Source organism: Dermochelys coriacea, chromosome 3 (genome assembly GCF_009764565.3).
Source record: "Dermochelys coriacea isolate rDerCor1 chromosome 3, rDerCor1.pri.v4, whole genome shotgun sequence".
Lineage (NCBI taxonomy): Eukaryota > Metazoa > Chordata > Testudines > Dermochelyidae > Dermochelys > Dermochelys coriacea.
Window position 1 is genome coordinate 98,680,599 of NC_050070.1, and position 19,292 is coordinate 98,699,890.

The 19,292-nt window shown below is 43.0% G+C and overlaps 1 protein-coding gene across 3 annotated transcripts in view; it reads right to left on the minus strand.

Moving 5' to 3' along the window:
• Positions 1-19,292, minus strand: part of THEMIS (thymocyte selection associated) — a 129,535-nt gene that overhangs the window by 81,521 nt on the left and 28,722 nt on the right. For all 3 annotated transcript variants that reach the window (XM_038396517.2, XM_043510921.1, XM_043510920.1), the window contains 2 exons: positions 6,033-6,491; positions 1,380-2,425 (listed from right to left, as the gene is read on the minus strand). In XM_038396517.2, coding sequence (XP_038252445.1) covers positions 1,380-2,425; positions 6,033-6,491 — 1,505 coding nt within the window. The remainder of the gene's footprint in view (positions 1-1,379; positions 2,426-6,032; positions 6,492-19,292) is intronic.

A 19,292-nucleotide genomic window follows, 5' to 3' on the forward strand; every position in this document is an offset into this window, starting at 1 on the left:
ACCGCAACATCACACAGGCCTCAGACCTCCTTACCAATTCTGGAACCCATGCCTTCTGTATGTCTCCACTAGCTGGCAGCATGGCTTAATGGATCCTTGCTATTAGGAATTCCCTGTGGCCAGCAGCCGGCTGTGACTCAACCTCCACCCCTTACCCCTACCCCCCCAAAAAAGGGTCAGTGAAGGGGCTTCACCAGCTTGGAGGGAAGACGGAGGAAATCAGCACAGCCTCTTAATTTAACACTTGTATCTGAGGGATTCCACAGGACTGGTATCAGAACAATTCCCCCCATCCACTTCTCCCCAGGCCTGCTTGCTCCTTCTGCATAGACCCTCAGGCCCATGGAAAACGATCAGTCCTAGGAACAGAGGCAGAAAATGCTGCCACAGAGGTGAATAACATTCAGCAAATGGGGAGAGAGGCACAAAGATGTTCCCCTCCAAACGTGGATGCAAAGGGCACAATATGGCCCTTATTTTTTTAAAAATGTAAACACATCAATTCCTGTTTGCATTCCAAGCAGATCATCATCACCAAGATGTAGCTAGTCACATTCTGGAGACTCAACTGCATTAATGATAAATGTAAAATTAGTCTTTTTTTCCTTTTGGTGGATTTGTATTTGAACAGGAAAGCAAAACGGGAATGGTGCTCTGACTAGAGATACACACATAGCGTGAGCAGGCCCTGTACTTGTTTCCCTGCTGAGACCTCATCAAGTCACCTTTCTATATATAGCTCTTTCAACATATAGGAGAAAACCAATGACAAGCACAATTGTTGTGGGTTAACTGCTACTAAAAATACTCCAGTACTTGTCCATCTATAATGGGCACTTTTGTATGTGCTCTTTGCCTTGGTGAAATATTGAAACTTCAGTAGCTTTATGAAAATCAATTCTTTCCATTCAAAAATCTATTTGCTGTTTGGATACAATGCAAAATATTCAGAACAAAAATATCTCTGTAGAATGTCTATGTGAAAATTTCAAATACAAATTCTGTGATCTCTATCTGAACAAAATTCTCTGTTAATGTATCGAATCAACATTTATTTCCCATTTTTAAGCATTTAGCTGTAATTGCCCAGATTGTCCCCTCACTTATGCACCAGTGCAACAAAGGATTATCCACCCTCAAAGCTCTAGTGCCAGATCTTCAACTGGCCACAGATCAATGTACACCAATGGAGGATTCAGACCTCAATGTTAAGTTCTAGTCAAGATGTATAACAGCTCATTTGTCTATCATGTGTCATCTCAAAGGCTGCATGACAATAAATGAGTTTAACATAAAACATAAGCCAACATAAAATGGAAGCAGATTGTGAAATATCTCAAACATATGACGAAGGATATATAATAGAAGAAATGTCCTACCTTCACAGCATGCGGTGCATCTGACACACTTCGCTCTGGTACAGTGAGAAGAGGTTTTGATTCCAGTGTTGTTGGCTTTTTGGGAGGTCTGGGTGGTGGGTGTAGGGCTTGGTTTTCAAATCTCCTCACCATGTAATATTGTTCTTCGCTGATCTCTTCCACAATAGTCCTAGTTGGGGAGGATACAGTTTCGTCAACAGGTTTGCTGAGCAACTGGACAGACATATTTAGACGATACACAGGAATTTCCCAACTGTCCGCAGGATCACCAACACTGCTGATTAGCAAGTAGGAGTCTGTGATTTCTTCTTCAAGCTGCAGTCCAGGCATAGCAGCCAAGACATCCTCCTCAATGGAGAGATCCCTCACAGACACTTTGACATTAAAGGGCAAGCGGAACTCTTTGCAAAGCTCTGAAAGTTGGTACTGTCTCTTGTCATGAATCACTTCTACAAAGCCACCTTCCATATACATAGGAAGAAGCACTTTCTTATAGGCCTCACTTAGTATTTGTTCACAGGCCAAAACATCTATCACTTTCTTCCTTCCCTGGTATATGACTTCACCGGTCTGGCACTGTTGAACTAGAAACTGGTCTCCAACGGAAACAGAAAACAATTCTGCATGGGGAGAATCAAAGGCTTTAGTTGCTACAACATGAAGCTGCTCCTTGTCACTTCTTGCTATCTCCAGGTCATAGGCAGTTAGAAACTCCCGAGGTCTTCTCTTGAACTTTCCTTTGTAGCTGGCAGGAATTAAAAAGTGTTTTTTGTGGGAATCACTTCTGATCTCAGATGCAAGGATTCTTTTCGCCTGGTACTTTTTGTGAATGACAATTTCTTTCCCAGGACATAATAAATTATAAGGTTGCTGTCTTCCTGTGGGCCCTTCTATAACCTCAGCAACCATCGGAAATTCTTTGCTTGTCCTTTCAAATACATCTTCCATGGATAATGGCTGAAGGAAAGAGCTAATATCATAACCGTCTGTTACATCTATGACTTCAATGTCTAGATCAGAGAGGATATGAACTATATCCCTTCGAACTGAAAGGAAAAAGGTAAAAATCAATTTTTGATTTCACACTGATGTTGTAATGAAATATACACACCAAGAGACAACTTAAAAAAACCCTCTAAGATGTTGTACAACCATTGTGTCCACAATTTTGCCAGTGTAAACCAATTACCAATGCAAATATTATAATTTAAAATGTCTATTTCATTTGCAGGAGCAATTAGGCAGTTAGATATCTAATGGAAGAGATCAATGAGATGAGACAATAGATGTACACAAAATAACAAAATGTTCAGAAAAGCTCAATAAAGTGCCCCAGTTTACCTTCTCTAATAATACCAACCGAACAGGAATAAATTTAGTGCATAATGAACTAACAGAACTCATTGCCACAAGATGTCACTGAAGCCAAAAACTAGCACGATTAAAAAAGGTGTTGACATTAATATGAATAATGAAAAAATCTACAATTACATTAACTATTGTAAAGACCAATACTGCTTTTTTAAAAGAAGAGATATAAACCTTCATGTTCCAGGTTAGCTTATCCCAGTATTGTCCAATATTTGCACCTTCCGCTGAAGCATCAAGTACTGGCCACTGTCAGAGACAGGATACTGCACTAGATGATCTGATCCCGTGCAGCAATTCCTATGTTCTTATAATTGCACTTGCAAAATTGTATGTGCTAGTAATTACAGGTGCAAAATTGAGGACACTATTAAGGGTCATTTGAAAATTTGGTCCTAGCTATTTTAAACAATAAACATAAACATAAACAAGTTCTCAGGACAGTGTAATTTGAGACAGGAATATTATTTAAAGGCCGCCTTCATTAATTTTTTTATTGTACATACATGCACATGCTGCATAGCAGATCCTACATTTATACTTCATGTGTTATGATATACTAATTCTTCACACTTTAAACTTAGTACTTAATGTACATTTTATATAATAAGAATGTATGACAGCTGGTCAGCATCTGTGTATGCACACTCTGCCCTTGTCATATTATCATCTTCAGGAGCCAAACATTTTGACTAGTGTGAAGAAATGTTGCCAAACTAAGAGTAATTAGTGAGAATTAAAACAATAGTCTAATATGACAAATGGATACATTTTCTGTGAGCTGCAGAGGGAGTTACACACATCAATCTAGTCATTATTGGGGGTGAGGGAGGGAAACAGACACATGTATAGCTCCTGTCCACAGCCTCTGAAAATGTAATTAACCACCCTCTTATCACTGCTCTTTTAATTGAGAACCCAAGTTTGCCTTACTTCATTTCAAATCTATAGAGAGCCTCACTGTTTTCTAACAAACAGTGAGGATCCATTTTTTGTAGTTCACAAGTAAACAGTTAACCATGTGCAGTGTGACTCATTTCTAAAACCAACATTTAGGAGACATTTAATGTTGAGCGCACTGTGAAAAACATACATGTGAATGCAAATAAAAACAAGTAAGGCACACGTCGGGATGTGGAGCTGAGAGGCAAGAGCATACTTCACATTATCTCATAACCATCTGGTAGTTTTTTAGGAAACAAAACTAATTTTTACTTAGGGCTTCGATCCTATAGTTTGGATCTAAGTGGGCATAGGGATACAGCTATGTGGATTGCAGGATTGGAGCCCAAACCACTGAATCCAGCCATAATTTTGAAAAATGGAGTATTTTAGCATATGAAGATATACATTAAGCCTATTATCTGGATATTGGACTTAATGGAATATCTCCAAACCATCATTTAGCAAATTTTGTGTATTGCACAAACAACTGCTGCCCATCCTTCTTTTCTTGTCCTCTGTTATAGCCATTTACTTATATCGTTCCGTAGAGAAATATCCATTGCAAAAGGGTTTTTTTGCAAAACGTGCTGCTGAATGACATACTAATATGATTCCATTTACATGGAGCTGTATCAGCATGCTTCTGATACAGGCATAAGGCAGAGAAACCTTGCAGGAAATTAGGCACCAATCCTGCAAATACTTACACATGTTCTCAACTTTACTGCTATGATTAGTTCCACTCAAAGTAGCAAAGTCAAGTGTGTGCATAAGCACTTGCAGGATCTGGAGCTAACAATGTAATTTTCTTCATGGAAAAGCTGATAAAATCTTGACTGTCCAGTATCTTGCAGTGGACAAAACCAATCCTTTTTATCAAAACAAATTATATACATACATACATATACACACACAACAATTTTTAAGTCCTTAAAGAAATTATTCACTTATTCTTTCCTGTTTCATTGGCGTTTTAAAAAATAGTCTGTGCATTTTTTAATTTTATTTTAGTTGGCTCAGGATAGAAATCAAGTTTTGTTCCTAACCCAGTCACTGCATTCACACAAAAATCTCTAGCTCAAGTTATTTGGTGCTTTAAACCAGTGGCTCTCAACCTTTCCAGACTACTGTACCCCTTTCAGGAATTTGATTTGTCTTGTGTACTTCAAGTTTTACCTTATTTAAAAAGCTACTTGCTTACAAAATCAGACAGATACAAAAGTGTCACAGCAAACTGTTACTGAAAAATTGCTTACTTTCTCATTTTGTCTGTATGAATTTCTAGTTTGTACTGACTTTGCTAGTGCTTTTTATGTAGCCTGTTGTAAAACTAGGCAAATATCTAGATGAGTTGATGTACCCCCTGGAAAATCTCTGTGTACCTCCAGGGGTACGGGTACCCCTGGTTGAGGACCACAACTTTAAACTCAAGATAGCTGGCCCATCAGGAGAATGAGTTGAACCTCACTTTCTGCTGATGCTGGAGCTAGTAATGTAGTGGGGATGCAGAAGCTCAAGTTACATGTCATCAGTGGCTAATCATAGGATATCAGGGTTGGAAGGGACCTCAGGAGTTCATCTAGTCCAACCCCCTGCTCAAAGCAGGACTAATCCCCAAGTGTTGTGTTGCAGTGTAGTCACTCTGCTCTCACCCAAGCTAGGCTAGCTCAGGCAGAGTAATTTAAGTATAATAATTTGAACTAATTGTTGCAGTGAAGACAAGACCTACGGTGGCTTCTGCAATATAATAATAATAATAATAATAATAATAATAATAATACCTTATGTTCATGTTCATATAGCATCATGTGTAAGAGGATCTTCACACACTTCACAAACAATAATTAAGCCTCCTAAAACTGTTGTGACATAGATACTTACCTTTATATCTATTTTACAGATGGCTAAATACAGCCAAAAATTAAATGAGTGCCCCATGGTAACACAGTTAGTCAATAAGAGTTTCTGGGAATAGAACCCAGAATTCTGAGTTATCTTAGCACCCAGAACTCTTAGTTCAACTATCTGCTTGAAAAACAGTTTCCTCTCTAAAGATAATTTAATAGTAGTAGGATCAGGAAAAGTGATAATAGCAGATTGCAATAAAAAGATATGGAGTCAGTATTTGAATTCGAGGATGAGGGAAGATGGAGAAAAATTCTTCCCCTTCTTTCCCCATTTTTAAACTAGCAGCAATAGCAAATATGGGTATGGAATACCCATCTTCTATCTGTCCAAAACAAGCACTGTCTGTAACAGATATTTTGAGCAGTTTGCATTCAGTTTAGAACACGCTGCTAGGCACAGAAGTACAGCTCATTAACTTAGATTTTTACTTACATTTCATCACTCCTTGTACTTCGTAGATTGGTGCTAGAATCAGACAGCCATCAAAATTCTCAGGAAGTGGATTAGAGGAGTCCCATGTATGTAACAGATTGGTAAATTTCACAATCCGGTTTCTACTTTTTGGGATTTTCCATTCAACAATCTCTTTCAGGGTGTAAATATGGTCATCTTCACATTCATAGAACTCTCCTTCTTGTGAGAATGGCAAAGTAAAGGAGTGAGACTGGTTATCTCTTACCACTCCGCAGTTCACAGTCAGTGTCCCATTGACCTCTTCCACGGAGTTGAACATGATCTGCTCACCTTGTTTGACGGTGAGATTTGCCAGTTTTATGTTTTCATTGCAATAGAAGCAAGGATGGCCCAGTCGCGTTGGCCCAATAGAAACCTTTCTTGTGATTTCTTCAATGCTGAGATATGGAGTTTTATCAGCCACAATCTTACAAAGACCTAAGAACACAAATGTTGTATTATACAAGGGCACTTGGGAAATATGCAAGCATTCACTGTCACATCAACTTTTAGTTCATGAACCCATGAAGCCAATAAAAACTCGAAATCAAAACAAAACAAAATATTTATCATTTAAAGCGTGGTTGTATTGTCAGAAAAGTGGCTCTATGAAAACAGAAAAGGAGTACTTGTGGCACTTTAGAGATTAACAAATTTGTTAGTCTCTAAGGTGCCACAAGTACTCATTTTCTTTTTGCAAATACAGACTAACACGGCTGCTACTCTGAAATCTCTCTATGAAAACAGAATCATGAAGCTTCATTACTCATTCTCTGAGGATGACATTCAAACCTGTGCAGAAGGCCAGCCAGCACAAGACCTATGCATCACTTAAGTCCCACTTAAATCTGAATGTTAGAGTTTAAATGGGATTTAAGTGATGCATAGTTCCTGTGTTCACTCTTTGTGTATGTGTAAATTAAATTCTTAACAGCTTTTGTAGCAAGTAAGTTCAATATACAGAGGGAAAGATAATTTTCTAACTGACCACACTGCAAAATCAACTCGGATGTGAAAATCAAACAGTATCCTTGACACACTACACAAAGAAGTATTTTTCAGTCTAAATTATTTTCATTTCAGATTGAGGAAAACAACAAACAGGAAAGAATAAATATAAAGATTTAATGGGAGAAAGTGTGAGAGAGAAAACATAGTCTCTCATTCTATAATGTTGCATAGCTGAGCTGAGCAGCTCACAGCAGGAGTTTGCCTGGGAGTTCGCCTGGAGTGAGCCCAGTGAGGCTTACATCTTGCCAACGTCTCTGAGGAAGCTCATAGTAGGTAGGTGATATGGAAGGGGGGGGTTCAGCTGTTGTGACCTGCACTGGATGTGCCATGTTTGTCTTTCTTCCACAGGACAGAAGCGACTTTGTCTGTACAAAGTGCAAGCTGGTCTCCATATTGGAAGAGAAGATTGAAGGTCTGGAGCAACAGGCAACGACCCTGCGTTGTATACGAGAGACTGAGGATTTTCTGGACCAAACTCAGGATAGCCTTCTAGGGGCACAAAGCTCTAAAGATATAGAGCAGGTTGCACAGAGGAGCCAAGAGGCCAGTGAAGAAGCTTGGCAACATGTGACCTCCAGAAGAGGTAAGCGGAATGTCCGGGTTCCAGTAACACAGACACAGGTAACTAACCGCTTTCATGTTCTCTCCACAGGTACCATTGCGGAGAGTGGACCAGATGATATGTCTGGGGGGAGAAAGCAGAAGGAGACTCCGCTGGTTGGGAGGCATGAGATGCGATGTCCTGAGGTTGGGGGTTCCACGACCACCACTCCCAAGAGGAGAAGGCGGGTGGTGGTGGTCGGGGACTCTCTCCTCCGGGGGACTGAGTCATCTATCTGCCGCCCTGACCGGGAAAACCGAGAAGTCTGCTGCTTGCCAGGGGCTAAGATTCGTGATGTGACGGAGAGACTGCCGAGACTCATTAAGCCCTCGGATCGCTACCCCTTCCTGCTTCTCCACGTGGGCACCAATGATACTGCCAAGAATGACCTTGAGCGGATCACTGCGGACTACGTGGCTCTGGGAAGAAGGATAAAGGAGTTGGAGGCGCAAGTGGTGTTCTCGTCCATCCTCCCCGTGGAAGGAAAAGGCCTGGGTAGGGACCGTCGAATCGTGGAGGTCAACGAATGGCTACGCAGGTGGTGTCGGAGAGAAGGCTTTGGATTCTTTGACCATGGGATGGTGTTCCATGAAGGAGGAGTGCTGGGCAGAGACGGGCTCCATCTTACGAAGAGAGGGAAGAACATCTTTGCCAGCAGGCTGGCTAACCTAGTGAGGAGGGCTTTAAACTAGGTTCACCGGGGGAAGGAGACCAAAGCCCTGAGGTAAGTGGGAAAGCGGGATACCGGGAGGAAGCACAGGCAGGAAGGTCTGTGAGGGGAGGGCTCCTGCCTCATACTGGGAATGAGGGGCGATCAACAGGTTATCTCAAGTGCTTATATACAAATGCACAAAGCCTTGGAAACAAGCAGGGAGAACTGGAGGTCCTGGTGATGTCAAGGAATTATGACGTGATTGGAATAACAGAGACTTGGTGGGATAACTCACATGACTGGAGTACAGTCATGGATGGTTATAAACTGTTCAGGAAGGACAGGCAGGGCAGAAAAGGTGGGGGAGTAGCACTGTATGTAAGGGAGCAGTATGACTGCTCAGAGCTCCGGTACGAAACTGTGGAAAAACCTGAGTGTCTCTGGATTAAGTTTAGAAGTGTGTGCAACAAGAGTGATGTCATGGTGGGAGTCTGCTATAGACCACCGGACCAGGGGGATGAGGTGGATGAGGCTTTCTTCCGGCAACTCACGGAAGCTACTAGATCGCATGCCCTGATTCTCATGGGTGACTTTAATTTTCCTGATATCTGCTGGGAGAGCAATACAGCGGTGCATAGACAATCCAGGAAGTTTTTGGAAAGCGTAGGGGACAATTTCCTGGTGCAAGTGCTAGGGGAGCCAACTAGGGGGAGCGCTTTTCTTGACCTGCTGCTCACAAGCCGGGTAGAATTAGTGGGGGAAGCAAAAGTGGATGGGAATCTGGGAGGCAGTGACCATGAGTTGGTTGAGTTCAGGATCCTGACGCAGGGAAGAAAGGTAAGCAGCAGGATACGGACCCTGGACTTCAGGAAAGCAGACTTTGACTCCCTCAGGGAACAGATGGCCAGGATCCCCTGGGGGACTAACATGAAAGGGAAGGGAGTCCAGGAGAGCTGGCTGTATTTCAAGGAATCCCTGTTGAGGTTACAGGGACAAACCATCCCGATGAGTCGAAAGAATAGTAAATATGGCAGGCGACCAGCTTGGCTTAATGGTGAAATCCTAGCGGATCTTAAACATAAAAAAGAAGCTTACAAGAAGTGGAAGGTTGGACATATGACCAGGGAAGAGTATAAAAATATTGCTCGGGCATGTAGGAAAGATATCAGGAGGGCCAAATCGCACCTGGAGCTGCAGCTAGCAAGAGATGTCAAGAGTAACAAGAAGGGTTTCTTCAGGTATGTTGGCAACAAGAAGAAAGCCAAGGAAAGTGTGGGCCCCTTACTGAATGAGGGAGGCAAGCTAGTGACAGAGGATGTGGAAAAAGCTAATGTACTCAATGCTTTTTTTGCCTCTGTTTTCACTAACAAGGTCAGCTCCCAGACTGCTGTGCTGGGCATCACAAAATGGGGAAGAGATGGCCAGCCCTCTGTAGAGATAGAGGTGGTTAGGGACTATTTAGAAAAGCTGGACGTGCACAAGTCCATGGGGCCGGACGAATTGCATCCGAGAGTGCTGAGGGAATTGGCGGCTGTGATTGCAGAGCCCTTGGCCATTATCTTTGAAAACTCGTGGCGAACGGGGGAAGTCCCGGATGACTGGAAAAAGGCTAATGTAGTGCCCATCTTTAAAAAAGGGAAGAAGGAGGATCCTGGGAACTACAGGCCGGTCAGCCTCACCTCAGTCCCTGGAAAAATCATGGAGCAGGTCCTCAAAGAATCAATCCTGAAGCACTTAGAGGAGAGGAAAGTGATCAGGAACAGTCAGCATGGATTCACCAAGGGAAGGTCATGCCTGACTAATCTAATCGCCTTTTATGATGAGATTACTGGTTCTGTGGATGAAGGGAAAGCAGTGGATGTATTGTTTCTTGACTTTAGCAAAGCTTTTGACACGGTCTCCCACAGCATTCTTGTCAGCAAGTTAAGGAAGTATGGGCTGGATGAATGCACTATAAGGTGGGTAGAAAGCTGGCTAGATTGTCGGGCTCAACGGGTAGTGATCAATGGCTCCATGTCTAGTTGGCAGCCGGTGTCAAGTGGAGTGCCCCAGGGGTCGGTCCTGGGGCCCGTTTTGTTCAATATCTTCATAAATGATCTGGAGGATGGTGTGGATTGCACTCTCAGCAAATTTGCGGATGATACTAAACTGGGAGGAGTGGTAGATACGCTGGAGGGGAGGGATAGGATACAGAAGGACCTAGACAAATTGGAAGATTGGGCCAAAAGAAATCTAATGAGGTTCAATAAGGATAAGTGCAGGGTCCTGCACTTAGGATGGAAGAATCCAATGCACCGCTACAGACTAGGGACCGAATGGCTCGGCAGCAGTTCTGCGGAAAAGGACCTAGGGGTGACAGTGGACGAGAAGCTGGATATGAGTCAGCAGTGTGCCCTTGTTGCCAAGAAGGCCAATGGCATTTTGGGATGTATAAGTAGGGGCATAGCGAGCAGATCGAGGGACGTGATCGTTCCCCTCTATTCAACACTGGTGAGGCCTCATCTGGAGTACTGTGTCCAGTTTTGGGCCCCACACTACAAGAAGGATGTGGATAAATTGGAAAGAGTACAGCGAAGGGCAACAAAAATGATTAGGGGTCTAGAGCACATGACTTATGAGGAGAGGCTGAGGGAGCTGGGATTGTTTAGTCTGCAGAAGAGAAGAATGAGGGGGGATTTGATAGCTGCTTTCAACTACCTGAAAGGGGGTTTCAAAGAGGATGGCTCTAGACTGTTCTCAATGGTAGCAGATGACAGAACGAGGAGTAATGGTCTCAAGTTGCAATGGGGGAGGTTTAGATTGGATATTAGGAAAAACTTTTTCACTAAGAGGGTGGTGAAACACTGGAATGCGTTACCTAGGGAGGTGGTAGAATCTCCTTCCTTAGAGGTTTTTAAGGTCAGGCTTGACAAAGCCCTGGCTAGGATGATTTAACTGGGACTTGGTCCTGCTTTGAGCAGGGGGTTTGGACTAGATGACCTTCTGGGGTCCCTTCCAACCCTGATATTCTATGATTCTATGATTCTATGAAATACAAAATGACACTACCCCTGCAACACACAGGAGATTCTTCTATATTAAATGGTGCAGCAAACAAAACTGAAAGGAGATGTCATTTAGTGACATAGCTATATAGCCCAAATGTTCTTTCAGGCTTTTGCATTTCCACCTGGAATGAAGATTATGCAAGTGGATTGTAGCTGAAGTTTTGTTGATGATTCATGACATAGAATAGAATCCTGCTTCATCTACAATAGCTTTTGTTGGCTTTGGAGAGTGTGCAGGAGTAAACGCTTCCCCTCCTGTCCCCGTCGGTAAAGTGAGCTGATGTGACTCAGACAAACAAACATCAACATTGAGTAACAACATTTTTATAGTGTCACTTTTCTGACCATCACTACACTACAGCCCCAACCCTTCCAGCATGTACACATGTGCTTAATTTTACACAGTCAATGACTTCAAAGTTAAGCACATGCAGGTTTCCAAGGTAGAATAGGGTTTAAAATTTTCTTCACAACTTTTGATCCAATGACAGTATTCCCTTTCATCTCTGTTTTTTTTTTCTTTGCTGATCACTGAAATATTATCACACTCTGTTGTTACTGGTACAATTGGAGTGTAAACCACAGAGGATTATGACAAACTTGATCCATGCCTCTAAGATAGGAAATCAATGTTTTTACCAACATCTTCATGTTAACAAAAGAAACCCTGCCATGATAAAACCAGCAGCAAGTGAAAAAGAGAAATAAAATGCTCAGACATTACAGTGAGGAGTAAACAAAGAATCTTGTCGACTTTCTGATGAAGTGTTCTCTCTTAGAAGCCAGATTTGTGCCCTTGTGGAACTGGTTGTGGGTTGCAACCTCCAAATCCCATCTGAGGCTCCATGGGAAATGTGAAGTCCAGAGAATAGATCCCAAGACATTCATGTCTGTTTAGGAAATGTACTATCATTGGCTGTACTTGGCATGCTCTATGCCAGCTTGAAGGGTGGACAGCACAAAGACGAGATGATGCTTCTCTTAGTTTAGAAGCAATACTTTTACTCCCCAAGCCCAAATAAAACACTTCTAGTTCCAGCATCCCTCACCAATTCCTACATACAGGATAAAGTAATAATAATCAGTTTCTTTGCTTCATCAAAAAGGCAAATTGATTTATCGCCCCCCCCCCCCCCCCCCCCCCCCCACACACACACACACACACACACACACACACACACACACACCCTGATCATGAAAACTAAGCGTTAAGGGAAAAATCCAGACCTGGAACTCTGTTGTTCTCAGTGTAGTTTCACATACTTACACAAAAACTGAATTTGGTCCTAAATGTTCACACTAATTATCCTTTTTCATACAGTTCAGTGACTTATAGAGTAATTATTGAGCTATATTAAAACAAACAACCAAAAACGCCCCCTCCACTGGATTATAAGAGCAAGGGAGAAGAATGTGCCATAGCATGATTAATAGTACAGGCCACCAGATGGATGACTCCAGTATTTAGGCACTAGAGCAGCATGGTTTATCATGAGGTAATTGCAACTCTGAAGTATTACAAGGCAGAGGCTGCATATGTGCTTCTCTAATCCTTAGGGGCACTATTAATTCGTGTTAATCATGCCCTTGGGAACTGTCTTGTTAGAAGTCCATACATCAACAAAAACGTGTACATTTATATATTTGTGAGTGTTTTCCTAGATAAAGTGGAAAGTTTAGAGAACTGTTCAGAGGGGTTTCGTTAAGCTGTGTGATTAAGCTATCTTTTTACAAGATTCAGCAGTGATAACATTGCCTCATACAGACACTTGAATAATAGTTATCCTGTGTTTTTTTTGGACAGCCATAGCAAAACGCCAATTTCCCAGAAACTATAACTACGTTTAATAGGTTATTCTAGGCCAAATTTTCAAAAGCAAACACGTAGGTTGTGTCTGCAAAATATGCATCCGTCCAAATTAAGTGGTAATTGCAAGCAAATGTGCACCCTCAGAATTAGGCCATCCTCCCCCAATAAGGTGGCAAGGCTCTTTCCACCCCACAAAAAACACAACCAAACAGACCAAAAGCTCAGGCAAGAGCCTTCCCCAGCCCATCTCTTCTAGGGTGACCAGACAGCAAGTGTGAAAAATTGGGACAAGGGATGAGGGGTAACAGGCACCCATATAAGACAAAGTCTCAAATATCAGGACTGTCCCTATAAAATTGGGACATCTGGTCACCCTAATCTCTACTCACTTCCCATTGGGACCACACAAGAGGTATTGCAATCCTATGCTTAAAATGAAACGTCCACTGTCCCCTGTATGGATAAAAAGAAAGGACAGGGAGTCCCACAATGCAGCTTGGCACAGTGGGGAGTGCATTTCCATGAGTTCTCCATCTCCTGAGTGATGCCGCACCTCCCTTCCACACCAGAGGTGCTGTTGTTCTCCCCCCACTCTCTGTGCCCATCCTCTCGGAAGCACCAGGTGGATAATCTCCAAAATCAGCCTTAGCATGCAGTCAGTTCATACAGCCAGGTGTGGGTAATGAGCCAATTACAGCCTTGTGTGCTCAGTCAAAGATCTAGTGTAATAGTGAATTCCTTTTTGTCACAGAATCACTTCAGTATAATCATTGCCTTACTATGACAAATTGCAATCTTCACGTTGCAATGTGTGTATAGCAGTTATTGCCTTTCACTCTAAAAGGAGCTTCACTAAGATCCTGTGTACACTTCAGCTTTTAACTGAGTTTATAACCAGTTAGGAGCATGGTTGGCTCTAAGCATGGATTGTATCCACATACAACATGATTAATACTCCAGTAGCACCTATGATAACTAACAGAAGTGTGCCCTTGCCAGAAACCTGCATGGTAAGGAGCTGTCTGGTTTTTGTAGAGATGGAGTCGCTAACAGTGCCTGTATGACTGGTTTTTACAATCCTAGTTCTTCACAGCCCTGCTAAAACATTCCAGATTTCACTGCCTCCCGTGCCTCTGTGTATACATCTCCTCTGGGCACTCAGTCCACAGCTGAAGCACTGTGGGAAAGCTGTCAGGTTTTCCCAGAATGCCTTCATTCCAGCATGGTTAAGCAGCATGGTTAGTGTGAAGGCACAAATATGGCTAAGATATGGACCTTGTGTACACTACAGAATGGGGCTATGTTTGAACATGGTTGTAAGTAATCGAGTTAGTTAACATAATGCTGATCACTACTTAGTTGTCAGTGCAGACCAAGAAAAATGGGGTTCAACACTGGGTCAGTTAACAGTGATTAAACCTTGGTTTTAACATTAAGGAAGGGCTGTGCTTGAGGGGGATTCCCCTAGGTAAGGCGAATCCACAGTTGCCCATTAGGGTAGCTTTCTAGTTGCAATGTCTGAGCAGCAGAAAGGGGTTTCAAAGGTCTGACCCTTAATTTCAGTAGCATGTGACATAGCTAAGGGTTTAATAAGGGTTATTATAATGTATGGCACCATTGCTATGCATTTAAAGAAGTTACAAGTAAGCAGATCTCCATCTAGTATGTCCAAAAAAATATCGTGTTTGCAGGGATGTGGTCCTGATGAGTGAATAAGTCACAAAGACAACACTATCATCCAGCCAATGTTCCAGGCAAGTAAACTGCAGGAGCAAGAGGGGCATTATCCTCCTGTAAATGTTGGGGATGAGGGGAACAGGGATATCATGCCTATGAAAAGTTGTTGAAAAAATACAAGCTATTTCAATATGTTGTATTCCAAAGGCAAAAGCTATGCTCTTCAGGAATATCTTTATAAACTAGGATTAAATGTCATCTCTGTCTGGGAATTCTTTGGCAATATATAGGGAGTAGGAAAGGATCGTCACCACAAATAAAGAGATCCCTTTCCCCTCTCTCAGTCGGAGACTGAACTTAGTGCTATGTTAAATTTCCTGGGACTGCTGAAGTATTTGGAATTCAGCTTTGGTACCATGAAACTGATGAATATCCTCATGTCAAAAAGCAGGTTTTATATGAAACAGTAATTAATACCCTTTAATCATACAAAACTAGAGATCCAATTAGCCCCTTGGGTTCATGTTCCACCAGGGTTGGGAGGAGAAAAATCTTTATCTTTCCTTCTGATGGTTTTCCTAATTTTGGTAACAGCATGCTCGAGCAGACAGCTAAAAGAACTATCTGGACTTGTGCATATTGCTCCACTACTGATTATGCCCATGAATTAAATGTACTTAGTAACCACCTGCTTGTGTTTATGAGTATGTAAGGTTCCATATTTTTCTCTCTCTACAGCTAAGAGGTAAATATTAAAAAAATTATTCTGGTGTGAAGAGTGAAAACAACAGCAATCCTTCTCTAGCTTGCATTGTATGCACTGATGATTTCTCATAATGCTTTGCTTGCTCTGATATATTGGTTCATTTTTTTTACCAGGATTTTTTTTTAAAATCTGTTATCCACGGCTATCCAAAACCTTATTAAAATCATTATAAATTACAATCCAGATGTTTTTCAATACTTAACATAGCAACAGTTCCTCATGAGAAAGAGACATATGACAAAGTTATGTTTCTAAACTTCAGATGTTGAGGTTGAGTGCAAAAAAGTGTCAAAAGACATTTTTTTCCATCTGTGTCATAAAAAATGGCTGGATCAACTTCACTTAGACTTTCTAAATATAATCACATTTTGGCAGAAATCAAGGCGTGTACATTTCCCAGAAGGGAACTTTTGGGGCTGGGACAAAGTTACAAGCAATGGAAAGTACAAGTTTAGAATGCATTTGAAAATTTTTTGGCCAAGGCCCTCCACTGAACTCAGTGGCCTTTCTCTATTATAAGTGAATAACCAGAATTAGGCTTGGGATTCTAATCCCAACTCTGCCATTGATATACTGTGTTATGTTTGGCAAGTTACATCTCTACGTACCTCAGTTGCCCCTTAGCTAAAACGGGGATAACAATGCTAACCTCTTTTTGTGAGAATGCTAATCATGATTATTATTAAAGGAAACGGATTACAGGTCTTCGCAAAAAGGAAAGGAGAATTTGTGGCACCTTCGAGACTAACAAATTTATTTGTAGCTCACAAAAGCTTATGCTCAAATAAATTTGTTAGTCTCTAAGGTGCCACAAGTACTCCTTTTCTTTTTGCAAATACAGACTAACACAGCTGCTACTCTGAAACTATTACAGGTCTTGTGAGCAGTGAGAGAATCTACAAATATGTATGCAGACTAAAGAGCACAAAGAAAACATTAACAGTAGGACCAAGTTCAGGTGTCATGAAATCTGTCAGCCTTCACCAAGTTGTTCATTATGAAAAGAGTAGTTCAGAAATATTTGCTGGATATAGCTATTCAAGCGACTAACATAACAGCATAAGATTTTTTTTGTCCAGTGTGCGAGCACAGAAAGAATAGACTGATCCTCTGAAGCATGAACGAACAAATTAGAATGAGGATAAAATGAAATAACAGATATGAACTCATGTTTTCAGTAGTTTTTGCTAATACCAGGGTCAGATTAGGCCTTTATCAGGAATCAGATTTTGTGGAAAAGAAATAAGGAGTTCTATAGAGTTGTACAGACAAACGCCAGAAATGTTCACAAAGAAAAAGAACAAAAATTATTTAAAGCCAGTGGGCCTGATTCTTCTCTTAAATGCATCAATTTTTTACCAGTCTAATTCTCTTAATTTGGATGGAGTTGCTCCTCATTTACACCAGCACAAAGAGAGAGGATAAGCAGGCTCATGGGGTGCAAATGATAATTCACAATGAATGGCACTTGAAAAGAACATAACAAAAAGTTTGCTCTTTTTCACGAGGAGCCAGAGGAATGCTAGAAACACAGCACAAGAATTCTGGTGAACTAAACAATATTTCTTCCAAAATAAGACAATGATAGAGTTTTAAAAAGGAATTGTAACTCAAATACAGCATAGACTTTTATGTGCTGTAAGGAAAAGTAAGCTGAGAGCATTTAACATAATTTCATTCTGGCCAGAATTTTAAAAAAGAAAAAAATTGTATAGTCAAAGAATAATTGTAATGAGTGGGACTGTTTGGTGTTTTACAGTAGAATCTTTTTTTTATAGAAGAAAACTATTAGACCAGTGAACCAAAATTTCAGTACAATGTACACCAGAAGAGATCCCAAATGTAGGTATATAATGCGTTTTCTCTCTTAGACTAACAAAAGGCTTCATTGTTACCTTCTACATTGCTGAGTTTAGCACAACCCATCACCTAGGGTGTAACCGTTGTGAAGGGGCAAGGCCAAATGGCTATAGAAAAGTAGTCTTATTGGGATCCGGAAAGTGGGCGGGCGAAGCCCGTCCACCACTAAAGGATCCCCCCAGCCTAAAAGGGGGATCCACAGGACCTAGATACCCCAAAAATTCCGGGGGACAACTAATAAAATAACAGGGACAGGAGTGCGGTCAAAGGGTCAAATGAAGGAAACTGGACGGGGACACCGAGCAGAGAACCCCGGACAGCGCCCACTGCTCCTCAAAGGCATCAAGGGAGTCAGAGGACGCTGCCCGAGGAACTCTGCCCGGATACGTGACTGGACCGAGGATCGGAAATAGACCCCATAGTCACAGGAGACTCCATCGGCCAACCTCCTCACTCTGGTTTTGTAGATGGCCATTTTAGCTAGGGCCAGGAGGAGGTTGACCAGGAGATCTCATGACTTTGTGGGGCCACGGATAGGGAGTGCATAAATGAGAAGGTGAGGGGAGAAGTGTAACCAAAAATGTAATAAAATATTGGTGAGGAGCCGGAATAGGGGCTGCAGCCTGGCACACTCCAGGTATACATGTGCCAGGGTATCCCTCACGCTGCAAAAGGGGCAGGTGTCTGGGATTGAAGTGAACCGCGCCAAGTACACGCCCATGCTCACGGCTCCGTGAAGGAGCCGCCAACTGACATCCCCGGCGGGCCTTGGGACTAAGGTGGAATATAGGCTGGCCCACCGGGCCTCCTCACCCTCCAAAGGTGGCAGAAGGTCCCGCCCTTTTGTATCGGGGCGGGACATGACGGTGGGGCGTGAAGGGTGTGGAGCACGAGCGTGTAGAGCTGTTTTCTTGGCGCGGTTTGAAAGCAGACTAGCTGCATCTCGTGCAGCCGGCTTCTAGTGAAGGGGTGAAGGGGTCGGTTGGGTCCACGGGGCAGGGGTCCAATTAAAAGGTCCAGCGGGCCTGGGGTAACGGGTGGGCGGGGCGTGCCCTCGTGCAGGACCCGGTCGAGATGAACCCGAGCAGTGGGCGGCAAAGCGGCCTTCACCTCCTGAAGTATGCGCCAGGGAGTACAAGGTCTGGAAAGCCCAATGCGCTGAGCGAGCGTCAGGGGATCCAGCCAGTTTCTCCGGTCATAGTCCAGGCGGTCTCCGACTCTTGTGACTTCTGCCAGGACCAACCTCTGGTGCACCGAGCGGGACTCCGCCACCTGCACACGGAGCTGGGGGGTTGTGTAGCAGGGGCTCCGTGAGGAGATCTGCCCCCTCGGTGGCCGCCACAGACCTGGTCGTTGTAAAGAGTTTCCAGGTCCGGAGGAGGTCCTGGTAGAAGACTGGCAGCCCGGAGAGGTCTCGCGGAAGACCTCTCGGATGGAGATAAAGGAGCTGCTGGTCATATCGGAGCCCTCGGAAGCGGCGCAGGAAGGCGTGCACCAGTATGCTCCACACCGGACTACCTGCACCATAAAGGATCCTCTACAGGGTCTGGAGGCGGAAGACATGGACCTGAGTGAGCAGACATTTTAGGCCCTGCCCTCCCTCCTCCAGAGGTAGATGAAGAACCCCTGCAGGGACCCAGTGCAGTCCTGACCAAAGAACTCCAGAATCGATGTCCGGAGGTTGGCCAGGAAAGCCGGGGCCGGGACCAGGGTGTTGAACCGGTACCAGAGCTTGGACAGGACTAGTTGATTAAGCACCAGCGCTCTCCCTCAAAGGGAGAGGCACTGGAGTAGTCCTGTCCATTTCTGGAGCCG